This window comes from Delphinus delphis, chromosome 1 (assembly GCF_949987515.2).
Source record: "Delphinus delphis chromosome 1, mDelDel1.2, whole genome shotgun sequence".
NCBI lineage: Eukaryota > Metazoa > Chordata > Mammalia > Artiodactyla > Delphinidae > Delphinus > Delphinus delphis.
The window spans coordinates 83,003,916-83,020,241 of NC_082683.1; the positions used below are offsets into that span (position 1 = coordinate 83,003,916).

The 16,326-nt window shown below is 45.2% G+C and overlaps 1 protein-coding gene across 1 annotated transcript in view; it reads left to right on the forward strand.

The window, feature by feature from the left end:
• The window catches only part of SLC44A3 (solute carrier family 44 member 3), an 83,458-nt gene extending 68,529 nt beyond the window's left edge, over nucleotides 1-14,929 (forward strand). Inside the window, exons 13-15 of the mRNA XM_060006410.1 lie at nucleotides 10,582-10,719; nucleotides 13,261-13,497; nucleotides 14,610-14,929. Coding sequence (XP_059862393.1) covers nucleotides 10,582-10,719; nucleotides 13,261-13,497; nucleotides 14,610-14,708 — 474 coding nt within the window. The 3' untranslated portion in view covers nucleotides 14,709-14,929. The remainder of the gene's footprint in view (nucleotides 1-10,581; nucleotides 10,720-13,260; nucleotides 13,498-14,609) is intronic.
• The last annotated feature ends 1,397 nt before the right edge of the window (nucleotides 14,930-16,326 follow it).

The following is a 16,326-nucleotide window of genomic DNA, read 5'->3' on the forward strand; positions in this document are numbered from 1 at the left end:
TCATAAAAATGTTTTTTAAAAAAAAGGAAGGCGGTGTGAGTCACAGTGGTCAAGGGAATAAAAGCCACTTTGATGCAGCGGCTGCGGATTCCATGTTCTGCTCAAAGCTAGAGTCTGACAGTGCTCTGCCTGTCAGCTGCCACTGCCTGAGTCTCATCTCTGACCGACTTCCACCCAGATGTGCGCCTCATCCACAATCTCAGATGTGCAAGAAATACTGTATCATGTCTCTCAACCTAATTTCTGTCTGTGAACTCCCATTCCACTGGATTGGCAGAAAGTTTAATCCATTATTCTCGGGCTGTCCCCCCATGGGGTTATATGAGGTGTCAGGTAGCCCCAGGCGTCAGTACACACAGGTTGCCCTTGAGACATCCATCTTCCCATCTTCATGGCTCCTTCAAGCTCTGCTTGGGAAGCAGGAGTCTTTTGGAAGGCCACCTATGGCCCTGTCTGCCTAGATGTGCTAGTGGTAGGGTAACCAACCCTCCTGCTTTGTCTGGGACTGTTCTGGTTTTAGCAATGAAAGCCCCCCATGTCTCTGGAACCCCCTCACTTCCTGGCAAACTCAGACCCTAGGCGTGGGCACTCGCCTTTAGAGTCTTGCCACTGTTCCGTGCTCTGCTTAAAAAAAAGCAGAGCTGGACGCCTGGTCAGGACCCACAGATCTCTTCCCCCGCTTCTTTCCCCAGTGCAGGGGAGTCTCATTTTCTAATCCGGGGGTGGAGGAAGACCTGCACACCCACCTGTTGCTCCCAGACTCGGATCATATTGGGAAACCCCTTCCTTCACCTTCTCCACTGGTAGGAAGGGCCTGAAGAGCTTAAAATTTTAGAAATCAAAAGCCAGTAAGAATTGCAGACTGGGTGTCTTCTCCTGCACACCCCCCCAGCTCCCTCCCCTCACCTGGGGGAATGAGCCCTCCCAGTCCTGCGGGAATGAGGTGGGCAGAGAGGCAAGAAAGGAGGAAATACATGAGGGAAGCGAAACAGAAGTCAGGATAGCAAAGTGAACGATCACACACACACTGGGGATAGCTGGACAGTCCTCCTTCCGTTTAGAGTCTCATCTCTATAGACATTTCAGAAACAAGGTCTGTGACAAATAGGAGAGGAAGTGACTAAGAATTTTGGCTCAGTTAGCATTCTTATCTAGGCAGGACTAGAAAGTTCCTAAAAGTTTCAGCAAGTGGATCCAGTCTTTGACGCTCTTCAAATGGTTTCATCTTCCCCCTCCTTTTGCCTTTTATAGAAGGCCTCAGCTGGCATAGGGGTGAGGCAGAGAGAAGCATTTGCTAGACTCGCATTCATCCAAGCAGTGAGACAGCTGAGGCCAGATGACTTCATGAGGATAAATCTCAGTGGGGGTGAGAAGGGCCCTCTGGGCCTGCTGGCCATGCCCACGTCTTGCCTCCATCAAGGCAGCAACAAAGGAACTTCCTGAGATGCAAGAACACGAGCCTGTCGGTCTGGCTCAGTGGCCCGTGCCCAGCCCCGAGCTTAGCAGAGGCACACCCTCCATATGCATCTGTGGATGGAAGGATGAGCCCCTACTTTCTCAGCCCAGCCCTGCTTCGTGCGGCCTTCACAGAGCCTGGAGCATCTGCTAAGAGTAGCAGGGAGACAATAAAGAAAAAGGAAATACAAGCTCAAAGAGCTGCCCTTTCTTGTTGGAGCTGCCCTAACAACACCTAAGACGGACTGCAAGAAAAGCTGCTTTCCAGGCAGAAGTGCCAGTGGTTAGAGAAGGCCAGAGTGGAAGGGCTGATAGTCTACGGAGCTTCAGAAAGAAGAGTTCTGTTGTTACAGCCAGTGTCTTTAAATACATGCTTTTTTCTTATAAGAGTTTTCACTGCATGCTGAGCTAAGCCATGCACAAAGCAGTAATTACTCCCAGCAGCCTGCGACCTTTAGTCGACTACCAGGCTGTCTGTCAGCAGGCCTTTCTCGTGCAGCCTAACAGGTCGGCCGTTGCTTCACCAGCCCCACACCCATCAACAGTGTGTTCACGGAGGGACACACACCTGACTTCAAAAGTTATTCCCCCGGATGTGCAATACAGGAAAACATGTAAACATGCCCGCTTCTGCCCTCCATCTCCCTCTTGCCGTTTCTGCGGGCTGAGCTTCAAATGAGAGCTATTTGGCATTCTCTCAACTAAAGAACCAACCTCCTCAGGTCTGTAAATAACATAGCCATTTATTGAGTTTTGCGGGTCTGCCAGGAACCCTGGTACACATTTTACATATGCGGTCTAAGTTCGTCCTCTCAAGGACTCTGTGTGTTAAGTGGGTATTACCCCCGCTGTACAAAGGAGGAAGCTGAGGCCCAGAGGCTGAAGAGCTTATCTAGAATGCTAGCTGCTCTGTGGGAATCCGTATGACGCCAGGTCTGTAGCCTTAATGGCTTCATTGTGCTGCCCGCAGTTCCTTGTCAAGAGTAAGAGTAAGGAGGAGAGGAAGCCGATGGTCTTCACTCACAGGGGACAGCCCGTCCATTTAGTCTTCTTTCTAATAAAGCCTAAGATGAAAATACAGTACGCGCATTTCCCATCCCCTGCGCTTTCTGTTTCACAGGCTGCAACTTTAATTTTGCCTTGTGGACGCCCAGGCCTCCCTTCGCCTCTCTCATTTCCTCCGCTGATTATACCCAGGTCGGATGAGGTTGACGCAGGGAGAGCCCTCTGTGGGCCTGTGGGGAGGCAGGCGGCACTTGCTGCGCAGCCCCGTATCCAGGATCTGCTCATCACTAAGCATCGCATCCTTGTCCCGGTGGGTTTTCACTGGGAGGGCAGAACTCTGCTAGCACATCAATGATGGCCAAGTTCAGCAAAATGCAGTGGCCTCCTTGGCTTTTTCTGGATTTGGGGGAGGAAGGGGCGTGGCCGTGAATATCTGATTTATGTCCATCTTGGTTACCTCTGTCTGGTCACTTAGCCTGTTGAGACTTCCGTTTCCTCATCAGTAAAATGAGAGGGTTTTCCTGGGTGACGTCTGGGGTAGCCTTTTAATCCTAACATTCTACGGAAGGAACAAATGTACCAGTGAATTGAATTTGGCTTTGCATGAAGAAGTATTATTTGGAGGCCATTCTTGGTTTGCCACAGCATCTTCCTGTAGCCATTCAATGAGCACGAGCCTCACAGGGAGGGCGTCTTGGCCAAGGAATCCCACCCCGCCACCACGTCCTGCAGGAGAGTGTCAGAGCAGCTGGCACAGAGCAGGAATGTAAGGCGGCAGGCACAGTAGCTGTGCTGGGTACACTCCATTAAGTAACTAAAGCCGTCACCACAGAAGAGGCTGTAGATGTTCAAAGCCTGACAAAGTCAGAATAATAACGAAACGCACTAAGTTCGGGACGCGGGAGAAAGCGTAAGACAACTCATCTTTCACCATCCATGCTGCTGAAACTTAAGCCACAGTGTTAAAAAAAAAAAACAAAATAAGCACTCTAACCTCTTAATGTTTTTCATAATAATTTTATAAAGTTTTCTTTAGAAACCTAGGTCTTGTGTGTGAAGATACATGTGTCTGACATTCAAATATTCCTTCAGTTTCAGTTTCCTTTGCTGAAGTCAAATTCACATTCGTGCTTTTACTTAAACTGTACTTTTTGTTTCCATTTTTATAACTGTTGCTTGCCTGCCCATACTTCCTCCCTCTGTCTGTCTCCCTTCTGTGTATCTTTGCAGGGAAACATTGGGGTGAGGTCCATGTGATGTGAGGGGTGGGATCAGAGCGATTTTCTTGCTTTCTTCTTTGTCTCCATGTTGCTTGATTTTCTTTAATGATGAGCATGAAAATGCTAAAGCCATTATTCTAAAAAATAAGCAAAAAGGAAATACATTTAAAAGGCGCAAACAGGACAGCACTGCCGAGCACCCGGCTTTACAGTGCCTCCACCCCACCTGGTTCCAACCCCGAGGGGCCGGCAGATTCCCCCACTCGCCGTCTCGCCGGACTTTTGCAACTGGTGAGTGGTGAGCTCTTGGACTGATCCAAGCAGCGAGCGCCAGGCTGTGCCCCACCTCCCTCAGCATGTGTTTGTGATAAAAACAGGGCTGAGATGAAACTAGCTTGTGACGGTTCCTGCAGGTTTCACCAGAAAAGACCCTTGGATGTACGGGGATCACTCTGGCCTCAGATTTCACTGTATTACTTTTGGTTCTGAGGAAAGGCTGAATACCAGTGTTATTTATTCATCATCCAGTTTCTCAGGTTTGTTTACGTAGTTCCTGTTTTATTTTGAGTTAATAAATATCAGAATTTTGTTAGGAAGCCATTCCAGAAATAAAGCTGGCTCTTCACAGCATGGCTTTTGGCAAATGCCTTCTCTCCTGTACGGAGGGAAACTGTTTACCTTTTTGAAGAGTCAGCAGAAGCTCGGGTTCACAGTTCTGCCACCAAAAGAAGGGCCCGCTTCAGTTTCGTGGGAGGACGAATGGCTGCCCTTCGCTGATGAAGGATACAGGGTAGACTGGGCTGGCTTCCGGCTTGAGTTAAGGAGGAAAAATGTTCTTTCTGTGTAAAAGCTGCAATTAACATTCTGGGACAACTCTCAAAGTAAAGAGGTAATCCAACTTTTCTGTTACCTAAAAGTACACTTAAATCTCTTTCATTTCTCTTCAAAGATTAGAATTTTCTGTCAAATAGGAATAATATACCCATGGTGGTTATTTCACTGAGTCGTGGTGAGGAGCAGATTAAGTAAGACAATAGCAGGAGGGTGCCTAGTCCACTTTGAAGTACCGCACAGACGTGTAGCATCTTTAGCTAGAACCTGAGGGCTCGTGTAAGTGCGAAGTGACATTACCTAGTGGAAGCCATTCAGCCAGTCTTTGGAGGCAATGTGATTGGAACCCAGCCTCTTTCTACTAAACCATCCTGCCGCATCCTTGGCTCTTTTTAATGACACGTCTCCTAAGAGCACCACTTTATTATTTTGAACCTTTTGGAAGGAAAAGCACAGAGTGCAGCTCAAAGTAAATGTTTTCCTGATGGGCCTGAATGAGTCAGAGGTCCATTTCTTGTAAGTGATGCAACTTCCGTCGCATGCGTGTGCCGGGGGTGTGCTACCCAACCTCTCTGCACCCCGGTTTCTGCAGCTACCTCATCGTCCAGTTGTGGTTGTTAACAGGACTAAATGCATTCAGGGGGATATAGAATAGGGCCTGGCACGTAGTCTGCACTCCGTGTTTCTTGCCATTATTAGTTACTATTATTATTTATTTACACACAGAAGTTGCACACCTGCCTACTGATAGTGAAAGTGAAAAAAAGGCCACAGGGACAAATTAGGAAGCTACTGCCAGGTCTGTGGCAAGCCATTCGGGACATATCACTAAGGCATCTCTTGAAGTGGGGTGGAAGGGAGCAGAGCACCTGGAAAGAGTTACAATTCCTAGTACTCTTTTTTTTTTTAATTTACTATTTTATTTTTGGCTGCGTTGGGTCTTTGTTGCTGCAAGCGGGTTTTCTCTAGTTGTGTTGAGCGGGGGCTACTCTTCGTTGTGGTGTGCGGGCTTCTCATTGTGGTGGCTTCTCTTGTGGAGCACGGGCTCTAGGCGTGTGGGCTTCAGTAGTTGTGGCACGTGGCTCAGTACCTGTGGCTCGTGGGCTCTAGAGCACAGGCTCAGTAGTTGTGGCGCACGGGCTTAGTTGCTCCGTGACATGTGGGATCTTCCCGGACCAGCGATCGAACCTGTGTTCCCTGCATTGGCAGGTGGATTCTTAACCACTGCGCCACCAGGGAAGTCCCACAATTCCTAGTACTCTTATTTTCTCCCCACAGAAGAGCTCATTTTCTTTGGGCCTGGCCCCTGGCTTATGACTGCTAATGACTCCAACGCACTCAATGTTTGAGTGGTCACAGGGCATTTATGTGCAACTCAGGCAGAGCCCAGGAGGCACAGTGGAAGTGCCTTGGGGGCTCCCCAAGGGCTTTGGTGAGAATGAGCTTTGGGAGGTGCAGGGCTTTGTAGCTCAGCGTTAGACAGTAATGAGAGATCTGCCCTGAACCTTCACAGGGCAGCCTGGGAGAGCTTCCAGAAGCACAGGCTGAACCTTCCTGTCACTCCCCTTGCTCCACAGCATGGCGTTTCAGCCCCGCCGAGATCTGGGTCTGGAGGAGTCCCACCACAATTCTCTGCTTGACCCCTGAGTCTCAGTCCACTGCATTCTGCTGCTGCCTTGGCCCCATCTGCCCCACGTTCCCTGCAGGGGCCCGGCCTAATGCCACTAATGTGACGTCTTCTACCCCCTCCCCTCCCCCATGCGCTCTCCTCTCCCTCACCCCAGGCTGGGCTTCCACTCCACATTGCTGTCTCACCTGAGCTTGAGTTGTAGTTCATTGTTCACGAATCCTCCCAGCCACACAAGACCTCCACCCACCCTCCCCTGCAGCTTGTGACAGACCTTGGTGGACAGTCCATGCTAATCTGAAAGCAAAGCCACCTGTACGTGCAGGGAGTCCTCAGTCCCAGGCAAAGGAATGAGAATGCAACCTGGTGTTGAGGTGCTTCCATAGTCAAGCGGGGAATCCTTCCCTGTATCGATTGTGTGTTTTCACGGGTTCAGTCTCAGGCATAGATGTGTCCACTTGCTTGGTGATGCTAAACAGACACACTGAATTTTGTCTGGTAATAAAAGCCTGGTACCTCTACCTCCTTTTCTCTTGCTTCAGGATCTCCTGATTAACCTTCACAACCAACAAAACGTGTTCCCTGTTCCTTGTATCTATCCTTTCCACATATTGTGAGGGTCTGCAGATTGCCTTAGCGTTCTGTCATGCCAGGCAAACGCAAATGCTCCAATCCAGGACTTACAACACTGAACATTTACTGCAGTCCATCTTCCAGCTGCCTGGCAAGGAAGCACTTCTCCTCAGAATAAGTATAAATTAGCTAATGCTGAAACTGCAGAAATTCGCACTCCATATCCTGTGTCATGAGCAATTCTTCCCTCCTCCAGTTCTTCATTCAGACATTAATTCTAGGTCTCTCTGCGGCAATCAGGGTTGAACCTGTGGTCAAATACTAGTGGTGTAGTAGCTGCAGGAAGGCGTATATATAATTTCCCTGTCAGAGTGGTTTTAATGCCGTCTTTCACTGGGCATGATACATTAAAGAAAAGATAAATGGTTATGGGCCCCCAAGATCTGTGGAGTCAACACATGCATGGGAAAGTACTATTTTAACCTTTAATCATTTTAGCCAGGGAGCAAAATCTATTTTTATTGCTTATAAGCAGTTGTGCTAAACTGACTATGAGGTTACGATCTGTAGGTAAAGGAAGTCCCGCAGAAACTCTGTTCCCAGCCTGAATCAGGAAGAACACCAAGAACCTCAGTTCAGAGGGCAGAAGTGGGGCCGTGGGGGGCTGGGGACAGAGCCCGAATGCAAAGAAAGAGGCTGAGCGGCATGGGGTATTGCTGTGGAGCAAGACCACGTGGGGGCCTGGGACGTGGTCTGGGAAGCAGGTCCTGCCCCTCCTGGGTCCCTGAGAATGTGAGGGATTAAAGTCTACAGATGAAGAAACCGCGGGTCCTTTCCGCACCTCGTCCGCACTTAAAGAATGGCCTCTGTGTTTCCCAGTAGTAAATGAGTTCATCATTGGTGAGGTCTGGAGGAAAATAGCCACCCTTTATTACATGCTTTCTATGTGCCTGCGCTTTGCTAAATGCTTTATAGGGAAGCTGTTCTTTAATCCTCCCAGCAACCCTTTGCAGTAGGTGCTATAACTCACTTTACAGATCAGGACATTGAAGTCTGAGAGGGGTTAAATCATTTGCCCAAGACCGACAGTCAGTTGGTGGTAAGAACTAGAATTTGAGGGACTTCCCTGGTGGCGCAGTGGTTAAGAATCCGCCTGCCAATACAGGGGACATGGGTTCGAGCCCTGGTCCAGGAAGATCCCACATGCCAGAGCAACTAAGCCTGTGCGCCACAAATACTGAGCCTGCGCTTTAGAGCCTGCGAGCCACAACTACTGAGCCCACGTGCTGCAACTACTGAAGCCCACGCACCTAGAGCCCATGCTCCACAACAAGAGAAGCCACAACAATAAGAAGCCCACGTATCACAACGAAGGGCCCCTGCTCACCGCAACTAGAGAAAGCCTGCGCACAGCAACAAAGACCCAACGCAGTCAAAAAAAAAAAAAAAAGAACTAGGATTGGAACCCAGAGACTGGCTACAGGGCCTGTGCTTACCTTAACCACCATGCTTTTAAATAGCCTTTTGTTCTAATTAAAGTTGCTAGTGTCATGTCCATAAAGTTAGAATGAAAAAACAAAAGTTCCCTGATTTTCCAGAGCACCTGGGACAATGCCTTTGACCTTGGTTTCCAGTCTGTACCTGCCCACCCTGCACATGTGTCTTCAGGATGATGAGCTGGTAGTCAGGGCTCTGAGAACCTTAGATGATCAAAGATGCTTGATCAAATTATGAGCAATGAGTTTCCACGTCCCCACTCAAGACTTAAGTCCACCAACAGCCAGTTTGGGATATTAAAAGCAATTTCACATGCATTCTACATAAGTCAGAAATCAAAACTTCTTGTGGAATACCAATAAGGCATTTCTTTTTTTTTTTTTTTCTTTTTTGCGGTACGTGGGCCTCTCACTGCTGTGGCCTCTCCTGTTGCGGAGTACAGGCTCCGGACGCACAGGCTCAGCGGCCATGGCTCACGGGCTCAGCCGCTCCACGGCATGTGGGATCCTCCCGGACCGGGGCACGAACCCGTGTCCCCTGACATCGGCAGGCGGACTCTCAACCACTGCACCACCAGGGAAGCCCCATTAAGGCATTTCTGCAGGGACCTCATCTGACATCTGACTGAGAATATCCCCTCTGAGGCAAGCAGGGTACCCTGTGTGGGGAGGTGAATACCAGCCTTTCATCTTTAAGAGCCAAATATTCCTCTCTAGTTGGCCTTGGGGAAGAGGGGGTTACCAAGAGAGGGTCAGTTAATTCCACGGCCTTAGTCTCCTTCTCCTCTGTAACTCACCTTGCTTAAGACCTGCATCACTGGGGCTAAATTACTGCAGTAGACTCCAAATTGGTTTCTTTACAATGTTTTTGAATGAGTGTATGAAAGGATTACTTTTATATCATGAGATAAAACTTTCATCCTTTAAGCCAAAAGGCAAGGCAAAACCCAAGCAGGTAGCATTCCAGTGTATTTTCCCAGGGAAGTTATAAATTGTAAACTGCAGTGCAAGTAGCATTTTAAAGATTTCAAGGGAAATGTAAGAAATAGATGGTTTTGAAATTATCGTATAGTTATAAGGAAAAGGTATATTGGAAAAATTACCAAAGAAATCTTCTTATATGAACACTTATACCCACTTGTCCTCTTTGACTTAGTAATCTCATTTCTGGAAATTTATCCTTAAGAAATTATCCAAAATGAGGAAATTAAGATGTTCATTACATAGTTATTTATAATAGCAAAATATTTGAAATAGTCTAAAAATGCCCTAGCTACACACACACACACACACACACCCCTAATAAAATATGTATTTACTAAAAATTAAAATTATAAATAAGCCATGGAGCAACATGAAAATGCTTATTTTCTAAATAAAGGAAAATAAGTCAGATATATAACAATGACACTGAACCATTTAAACTGTATATCTTTTCATTTCTAAAATTTCTATTCCGTTTGTTTTCTACACTGCCTCTTCATTTTTTACACCATGCTGTTCATTCTTTATGGTCACTCTTCCTTCTATTATCTCCTTAAACATAAACAACTTAAACTTAAACATAAACAACTCCTAAAACAACTTAAACATACTTCCTTGAATGCTTTATTTCAGATTGTTCTCAAGGTACAGATTCTTTTGTTTGACGTGCTGTTCATTTCCTTGAGTCACCTGTACATTTTTCCTGTGAAGGCTTCCTCATCTTCCTCAAGGATGGTTGTCTGTGGGCCTCCACCATTCCCTGGCCTGGGCGGATGTGGTTTTGCTCTGCCTATGGCCAGACCCTAGTAATTTCAATGGTCCTAGGCAGATGCTGCATTTCTATACCACTTTCCTGGAATGGCTGATTGAGTTTGAATATAAATTCTGTATTTATGCAGACAGCTCAGTTGCCTGGCATGGGCCTGAGCATTGTTTCTTAGCCCCAAGGTGTTAAATCCCCAGCCCCTCACTCCTAAAGCCTTTACTGATTCCCTGCCCATTGAGTCTTTGGGTTCAGCGCTCACCATTAGCTAGGGTCTGCTTTGTTTCTAGCGCCTAAACTTCTTTTCCTCCCCTCAAACTCTGCTGTGCATTAAGATAGTTATGCTTTACGCATCATTTCCATGTGTTTGTAGCGGTGATGCTCAATCCACCATACTGACCAGAAATACTTATTTATCTTTTCCATTTATTACAATTATATGAAAATATATGTGTATATATTCCAGAGACTGGAAGGGACTTTGAAAATGAAATGACCTGTTACGGGTAGAGATAGTGGGTTAATAGTAACTATTTTTCTCTATTTTGAAAATATTCTGCATTGGTATTATATTGTCTTTACAACAGTAAGACTCATCATCTTTTTAACTATTGTCTTTTGTTTCAGAATGCATACACTACAACTGCCATTAATGGGACAGATTTTTGTACATCAGCAAAAGATGCACTCAAACTCTTATCCAAGAATTCAAGTCATTTTACATCTGTTAACTGCTTTGGAGACTTCGTAATTTTTCTAGGAAAGGTGAGATGTCTTCACTAAAATAATAAAGGAACTTGGGATCCAAAAATTAAGCCAGGGTTTCCCTGGTGGCGCAGTGGTTGAGAGTCCGCCTGCCGATGCAGGAGACACGGGTTCGTGCCCTGGTCTGGGAAGATCCCACATGCCGCCGAGCGGCTGGGCCCGTGAGCCATGGCCGCTGAGCCTGCGCGTCCGGAGCCTGTGCTCCGCAACGGGAGAGGCCACAACACTGAGAGGCCCGTGTACAGCAAAAAAAAAAAAAAAAAAAAAAAAAAAAAAAATTAAGCCATACAACAAGACCGTGAAGGAGAACTACTCTTTCCCAAGTGCTTACTCTGTGGTAGATGCTATGCCTCATCCTCTCATTTAATCCTCAATCCTGTGAAGTAACCCCGTTTCGCAGATGAGGAAACTAAGGTTTAATAACTTGTCCAGGATCCCACAATAGGTAGAGCTAGGATTCGAATCCTAGTCTTACTCTTAGCTATGATCATTTCTTTCTACCATTCTGAATCCTGCTTTCTCATATCTAAACTGAAAATGCTACTAACCTCAGAAAATGAATGTTTAATAGGGGTTGTTTGTCATAACAATATATGGAAATAGTATTGCAACCTGATGATTTTAAGAGCATTGAATCCATAAATATAAAGATAGAATGGTTAATGTCCCAAATGGAGCCAGTTACATTTCTGCTGTCATCTTTTTCCGAGGAGTTGTATGTAGTCTTGTGAAAACCTCATTTTTCCTATCTGTGAACTAAAGATAACACATCCCCTTTCTGGGTTACAGGGAAGAATCCCTAAAAGAGTGATGAAAGTGGTGCTGCAGCCCCTACTTGACCATGCCTCAAGTTGAAGATTCTTTATACTGTACTAGCGTGTCTCTTTCCATGTCACCCACTGGGCTTAATTCTACGCACCTGTTTGGTCCTATTTCCAGTTGACTGCCCTTCAAATTCTTGACCACAGATGTCCTGACCCTCCCTCCACATCTTCCCTCTTCTAAGCTAGACATCCTTGCTTCTTCCAGCCAGTCCTCCACATAGGACACGAATGCCAGGGACATTCGTGGTGCCCTAAAATGAACAAGATATCAGGCTCCAGTTGTGCCAGTGCCAAATATGGGGACCCTGGGCTCCTTGTTAGCATTTTGTGTTTCTGTGGCATTTGGTGTATATCTCTGGTGCGTTACTGTCATGGTTAGCTGTCAGTAACAAGTTAGAACATGCATGGACTTCACAGGTGTGTGTTAATTGCACATATATTTTAAGGCACAGCTGGGCCCCAGAGACTTTTCATGGGACAGTAGCTCTAGAAGAACAAACTGATTACGCCTTTCAAAACAGCCTAATAATCTAAGTTGTAGTTGTATCTAAGTGGTATTGTTTACGTTAGCTTGGTAGGATTGTGGATGATATATTTTGTAATAACTACTTCCCAGAATTTTTGGAAGGAGGTTTCATTTTTTCTTTTTTATAAAGTTATTTATTTATTTATGGCTGCAGTGGGTCTTCCTTGCTGCGTGCGGGCTTTCTCTAGTTGCGGTGAGCGGGAGCTACTCTTCTATAACAGACTTGTATTTTATTTTAGGCAGTAATTCATTTTCCTATATTTCCCAAAAGGAACGCATAATTGCTGATTTTTTTTTTTTTTTTGAATGAAGTGGCATGCAGACATTCGCGTCCATCTTTATGGATATCCAAGTGCAGTGCGGGCTCCAGAGGGGCTCCAATTTGTCTGTTAAACAGTTAGGTACATCATGGCCTGTAATCATATTCCTGGAAATATAGTAATTACATATAGCAAAAGCCTATTATCCTATTAGCTCCCTACACCAGCATTGGAAAGCCCATCCACTTTAATCCCCAGGGTAAAAGTACTCACATATTAAACTACGGTATATCCACTCAGTGGGTTGTTGTGCTGTTGTTTTTAAAAATAGCATTTATAGGGCTTCCCTGGTGGCGCAGTGGTTGAGAGTCCACCTGCCGATGCAGGGGACGCGGGTTCGTGCCCTGGTCCGGGAAGATCCCATATGCCGCGGAGCAGCTGGGCCCGTGAGGCATGGCCGCTGAGCCTGCGCGTCCGGAGCCTGTGCTCCGCAACGGGAGAGGCCACAGCAGTGAGAGGCCCGCGTACCGCAAAAATAAATAAAAATTAATAAAAAAATAGCATTTATAAAAAAAATTTTTTTTAATGAAGATGCTTTTTGTAGCATTTAGTGAAAAAAACACTAAAAATTTTGTGAGGTACCATTACATCTGCATAAATACAAAAACTGGGCACAGATAAAATGAAAGTATTTATACTCTTCTCATCCTCCAAATTAGCTGGGTTTTCTTTTGGTATCATAGCTTTTCATTTTTCTTCTTCCTATTTCATTGTACCCAATTTTCTGACAAGCACTCTTTACAGTAAGGCACATACACTCCCACACATGCACATACGTGAAAACTATTGCTTATACCTGACAAATGTCTTTTCTAAAATATCCTAACCAACCAACTTATAAACATTTTCAACAAACTCTTGTTCTGGACAGGTGCTAGTGGTGTGTTTCACAGTTTTTGGAGGACTGATGGCATTTAACTACCACCGTGTGCTCCAGGTGTGGGCAATCCCACTACTATTGGTTGCTTTTTTTGCCTACTTAGTAGCCCATAGTTTTTTATCTATGTTTGAAACTGTGCTGGATGCACTTTTCCTGTGTTTTGCTGTTGATCTGGAAACAAATGATGGATCATCAGAAAAGCCCTACTTTATGGACCAAGAGTTTTTGGTAAGTAAACATCTCATTTCCTGTTTTAGACTCCATCCTCACAATCTCAAAAGCGTTGAAGACTCACACATAAAGGAGGCTGGTTCCCAGCTTATTTTCTCTTCCGGAGGCCCACATGACCCCAATGTCCTGAGAGTGAGATTTGGGCCGTATTTTCTGAGGTTGACCCCACCTCCCTTATTGAAACCTTCTCCCTGGAAAGAAGTGAAACTGAGCCATTATCACTAAGCAAATGACCCAGGGTAGGAGGGTCTGGGTGGAGTAGCAGTGCAAGTCTCCTTTGGTCTAATGGCTTGGTCTGGCCTTTTGGATGGTCTGGAGGTTTCACAGTTGATCTTTTTCTAAGGCATTTTTGCATCCCCAAGCATCGTTGTATTTTAGGGAACACCCACTCCAGTGGGTGTATTTTAGGGAACACCCACTCCAGTGTAGACCAATCACCTTCAGCGCCAGTATGACAGATCTGCGATTCTGAGGCCCTTTATTAACCACAGCACACAATGTTGAGAAATGTCACACCCTCATTAGAGCCCCCATACTGCTATCTGGAAATAGCAGGCAGCTGTTTCCAACAGCTTTTGCAACACAGTTGTTGCTGATTTGCCTTATCCTGTGTAGACAGGCATATTTTAACAGCTGAATGAAGTCTCTCGTCTCTTTCTGTTGTCTGGGTCAAGTGACATTTTAACAATTTTCTTTCATTCTATTACCCTAAAACATAGGCCCTTTTGCTTTTAAACAGAGCATGCAAAGCACTCCTTAGTCCGGCCAGGCACTGAAGTTTAACAAGCACTTCTACAGTTTTATAATTAAGTGTATCCTCATTCTTCTCCAAATAAAACATAAAAATACAGTAGCACTTTAACATATTTGGTATGTACTCCAAAGAAAATACTTCTGATGGTGGTAGGAAGCTAACTAGGTCTTCTTTCTCCAATTTACACTTTTCTGATTAAAAACCGACTTTGAAATCTACCCACCCCCCCTAAGATATTTTAGTTCAACAGGGAAAACTTTAAGGATTAAATTCCCCGAAATGATATGGCCAAGTATATGATTGCCAATCCGTGCAGATACAGAACACTGGTCTAACTCATTCTTTTGTTTTTCAGAGTTTTATAAAAAGGATCAACAAATCAAATAATGCAAGGGCACAGAGAGACAAGAACTCATTAACGAATGAAGAGGGAACAGAACTCCGGCCTCTGTAAGATAAGCGCGCCCATCAGGTATTTGTACCTGGAAAAAGTTTCCTTCTCCTAAGAGCCGTGCGCAGAATAAACGATAGGGCCCAACGTGGACCCTATTCTTCCTGTTTTTGTCCCCACTATTTGACCACATTACAATACTAGAACCATAAAAGTATACAACCTTTTTTGTACCAACAGGGACTGAAAAACCTTTTAACAACATGTTTATGTGGTCAATTAAAAAGCACATTATGTAAAAACTAATTTGAAGGACAGTTCCTCACTCACAACCAGTAAACCTTAGCAAAAATCTCTGGAATGTTGCCCTAGTACAGAGGACTTTTCCCTACTCTTCCACTCCTGGAAATGTGCTAAATATGTTATAGCTTTTCAAAGTACAATTCTTAGATTTAGGGACAGTTAAAACCGAAAGTGTAAAAGGAACTACCACCTGATGGGCGTGGTATAGAACGGGCAGAAGATTAACCAGATGTGAGGAGTTAAATTTTGTTAAAAGTACAAGGCTAAGTCTTACAAATTAGCAAACGTTCTGCAGAAGCGGGTTTTCAACCACAGCCCCACCTGACATTGCCCAGAGGAAGGTTTAAAGTCCTTCTGCCTGGACCCCATTCCCAGATTTAGATTCAGTGGTGGGTCAGAGGAAAGGGCCACGGTGGGCGTGCACTGGCGGCTTTTCCTTTTTAAAGCTTTAAACAGATAGGAACATCTAACGTGTTGATTGGCAGCCTCGTTTCAACTAGATAACAGGTAAACTGAATTACTAACTCTCCTAACAGGACGCCCAATCTGGCTTATTTGGCAGGGCAAGCAGTGCAATATAAGGTTTCCCTAAACCCCTCTTCCTGGAGGGCAGGAAACAGCATGCTAGCTCAGGTCTCCTTTAACAATGCAAATTACAACTTTCCTCTTAAACAAGACTATTAGTTGAGCTCTGACAGTCTCCTTTAGGAAAAGGATTTACGACAGAGCAGTTTCTCCGAGGCATTAACCTTAGTCACTGCAGCACGATGAGCAAGTCAACTGTGCTTTTGTGGGTTCATCAAACACCCCTATGTCCTCATTATCTGCCTCAGCAAAAAACAAGCAGGCACATTTCACCCCCAAGGCCTAATAGAACCAGTGCTATCAGAGGAAATCACTTGGCTGAGAAAATGTCAAAAAGTGTGTTAGCGATTGAATTTTTTATCATTACAACACTTAGCTGTTTGACCTCCTCTAGATCATAACTGAAGGTTAGGTTTTGCTAACACTTCCTACTATAAATCCTAGTTCGTTATCAAACAGCGTGTCCTATTCCTGATCCAGTATGTTTCTTAATATTTATTCACGCTAGAATATGAATATAAAATCGCTCCACCCCATCCCCACCAATGTTCCCCAAGATGATTTTCAGATTATTCCAAGTTGGATTTAGAATGAACTGGAGGCAGATGAGTCACAATGGAATAAGCAAAGGTCAGATGATAGTCTGAATCCCGGCTGGCATTTCCTGTGTGCGATGGGCAGGTCCCTTCGTTTTTCTAAGCCTCCCTCTCAAGTACTCAGTGCATTGGTGTAGAGATTCAGTAAAGAAAAGAAACGTTCAAGTATCTTATAACAGTACCTGGGAAAGAATACT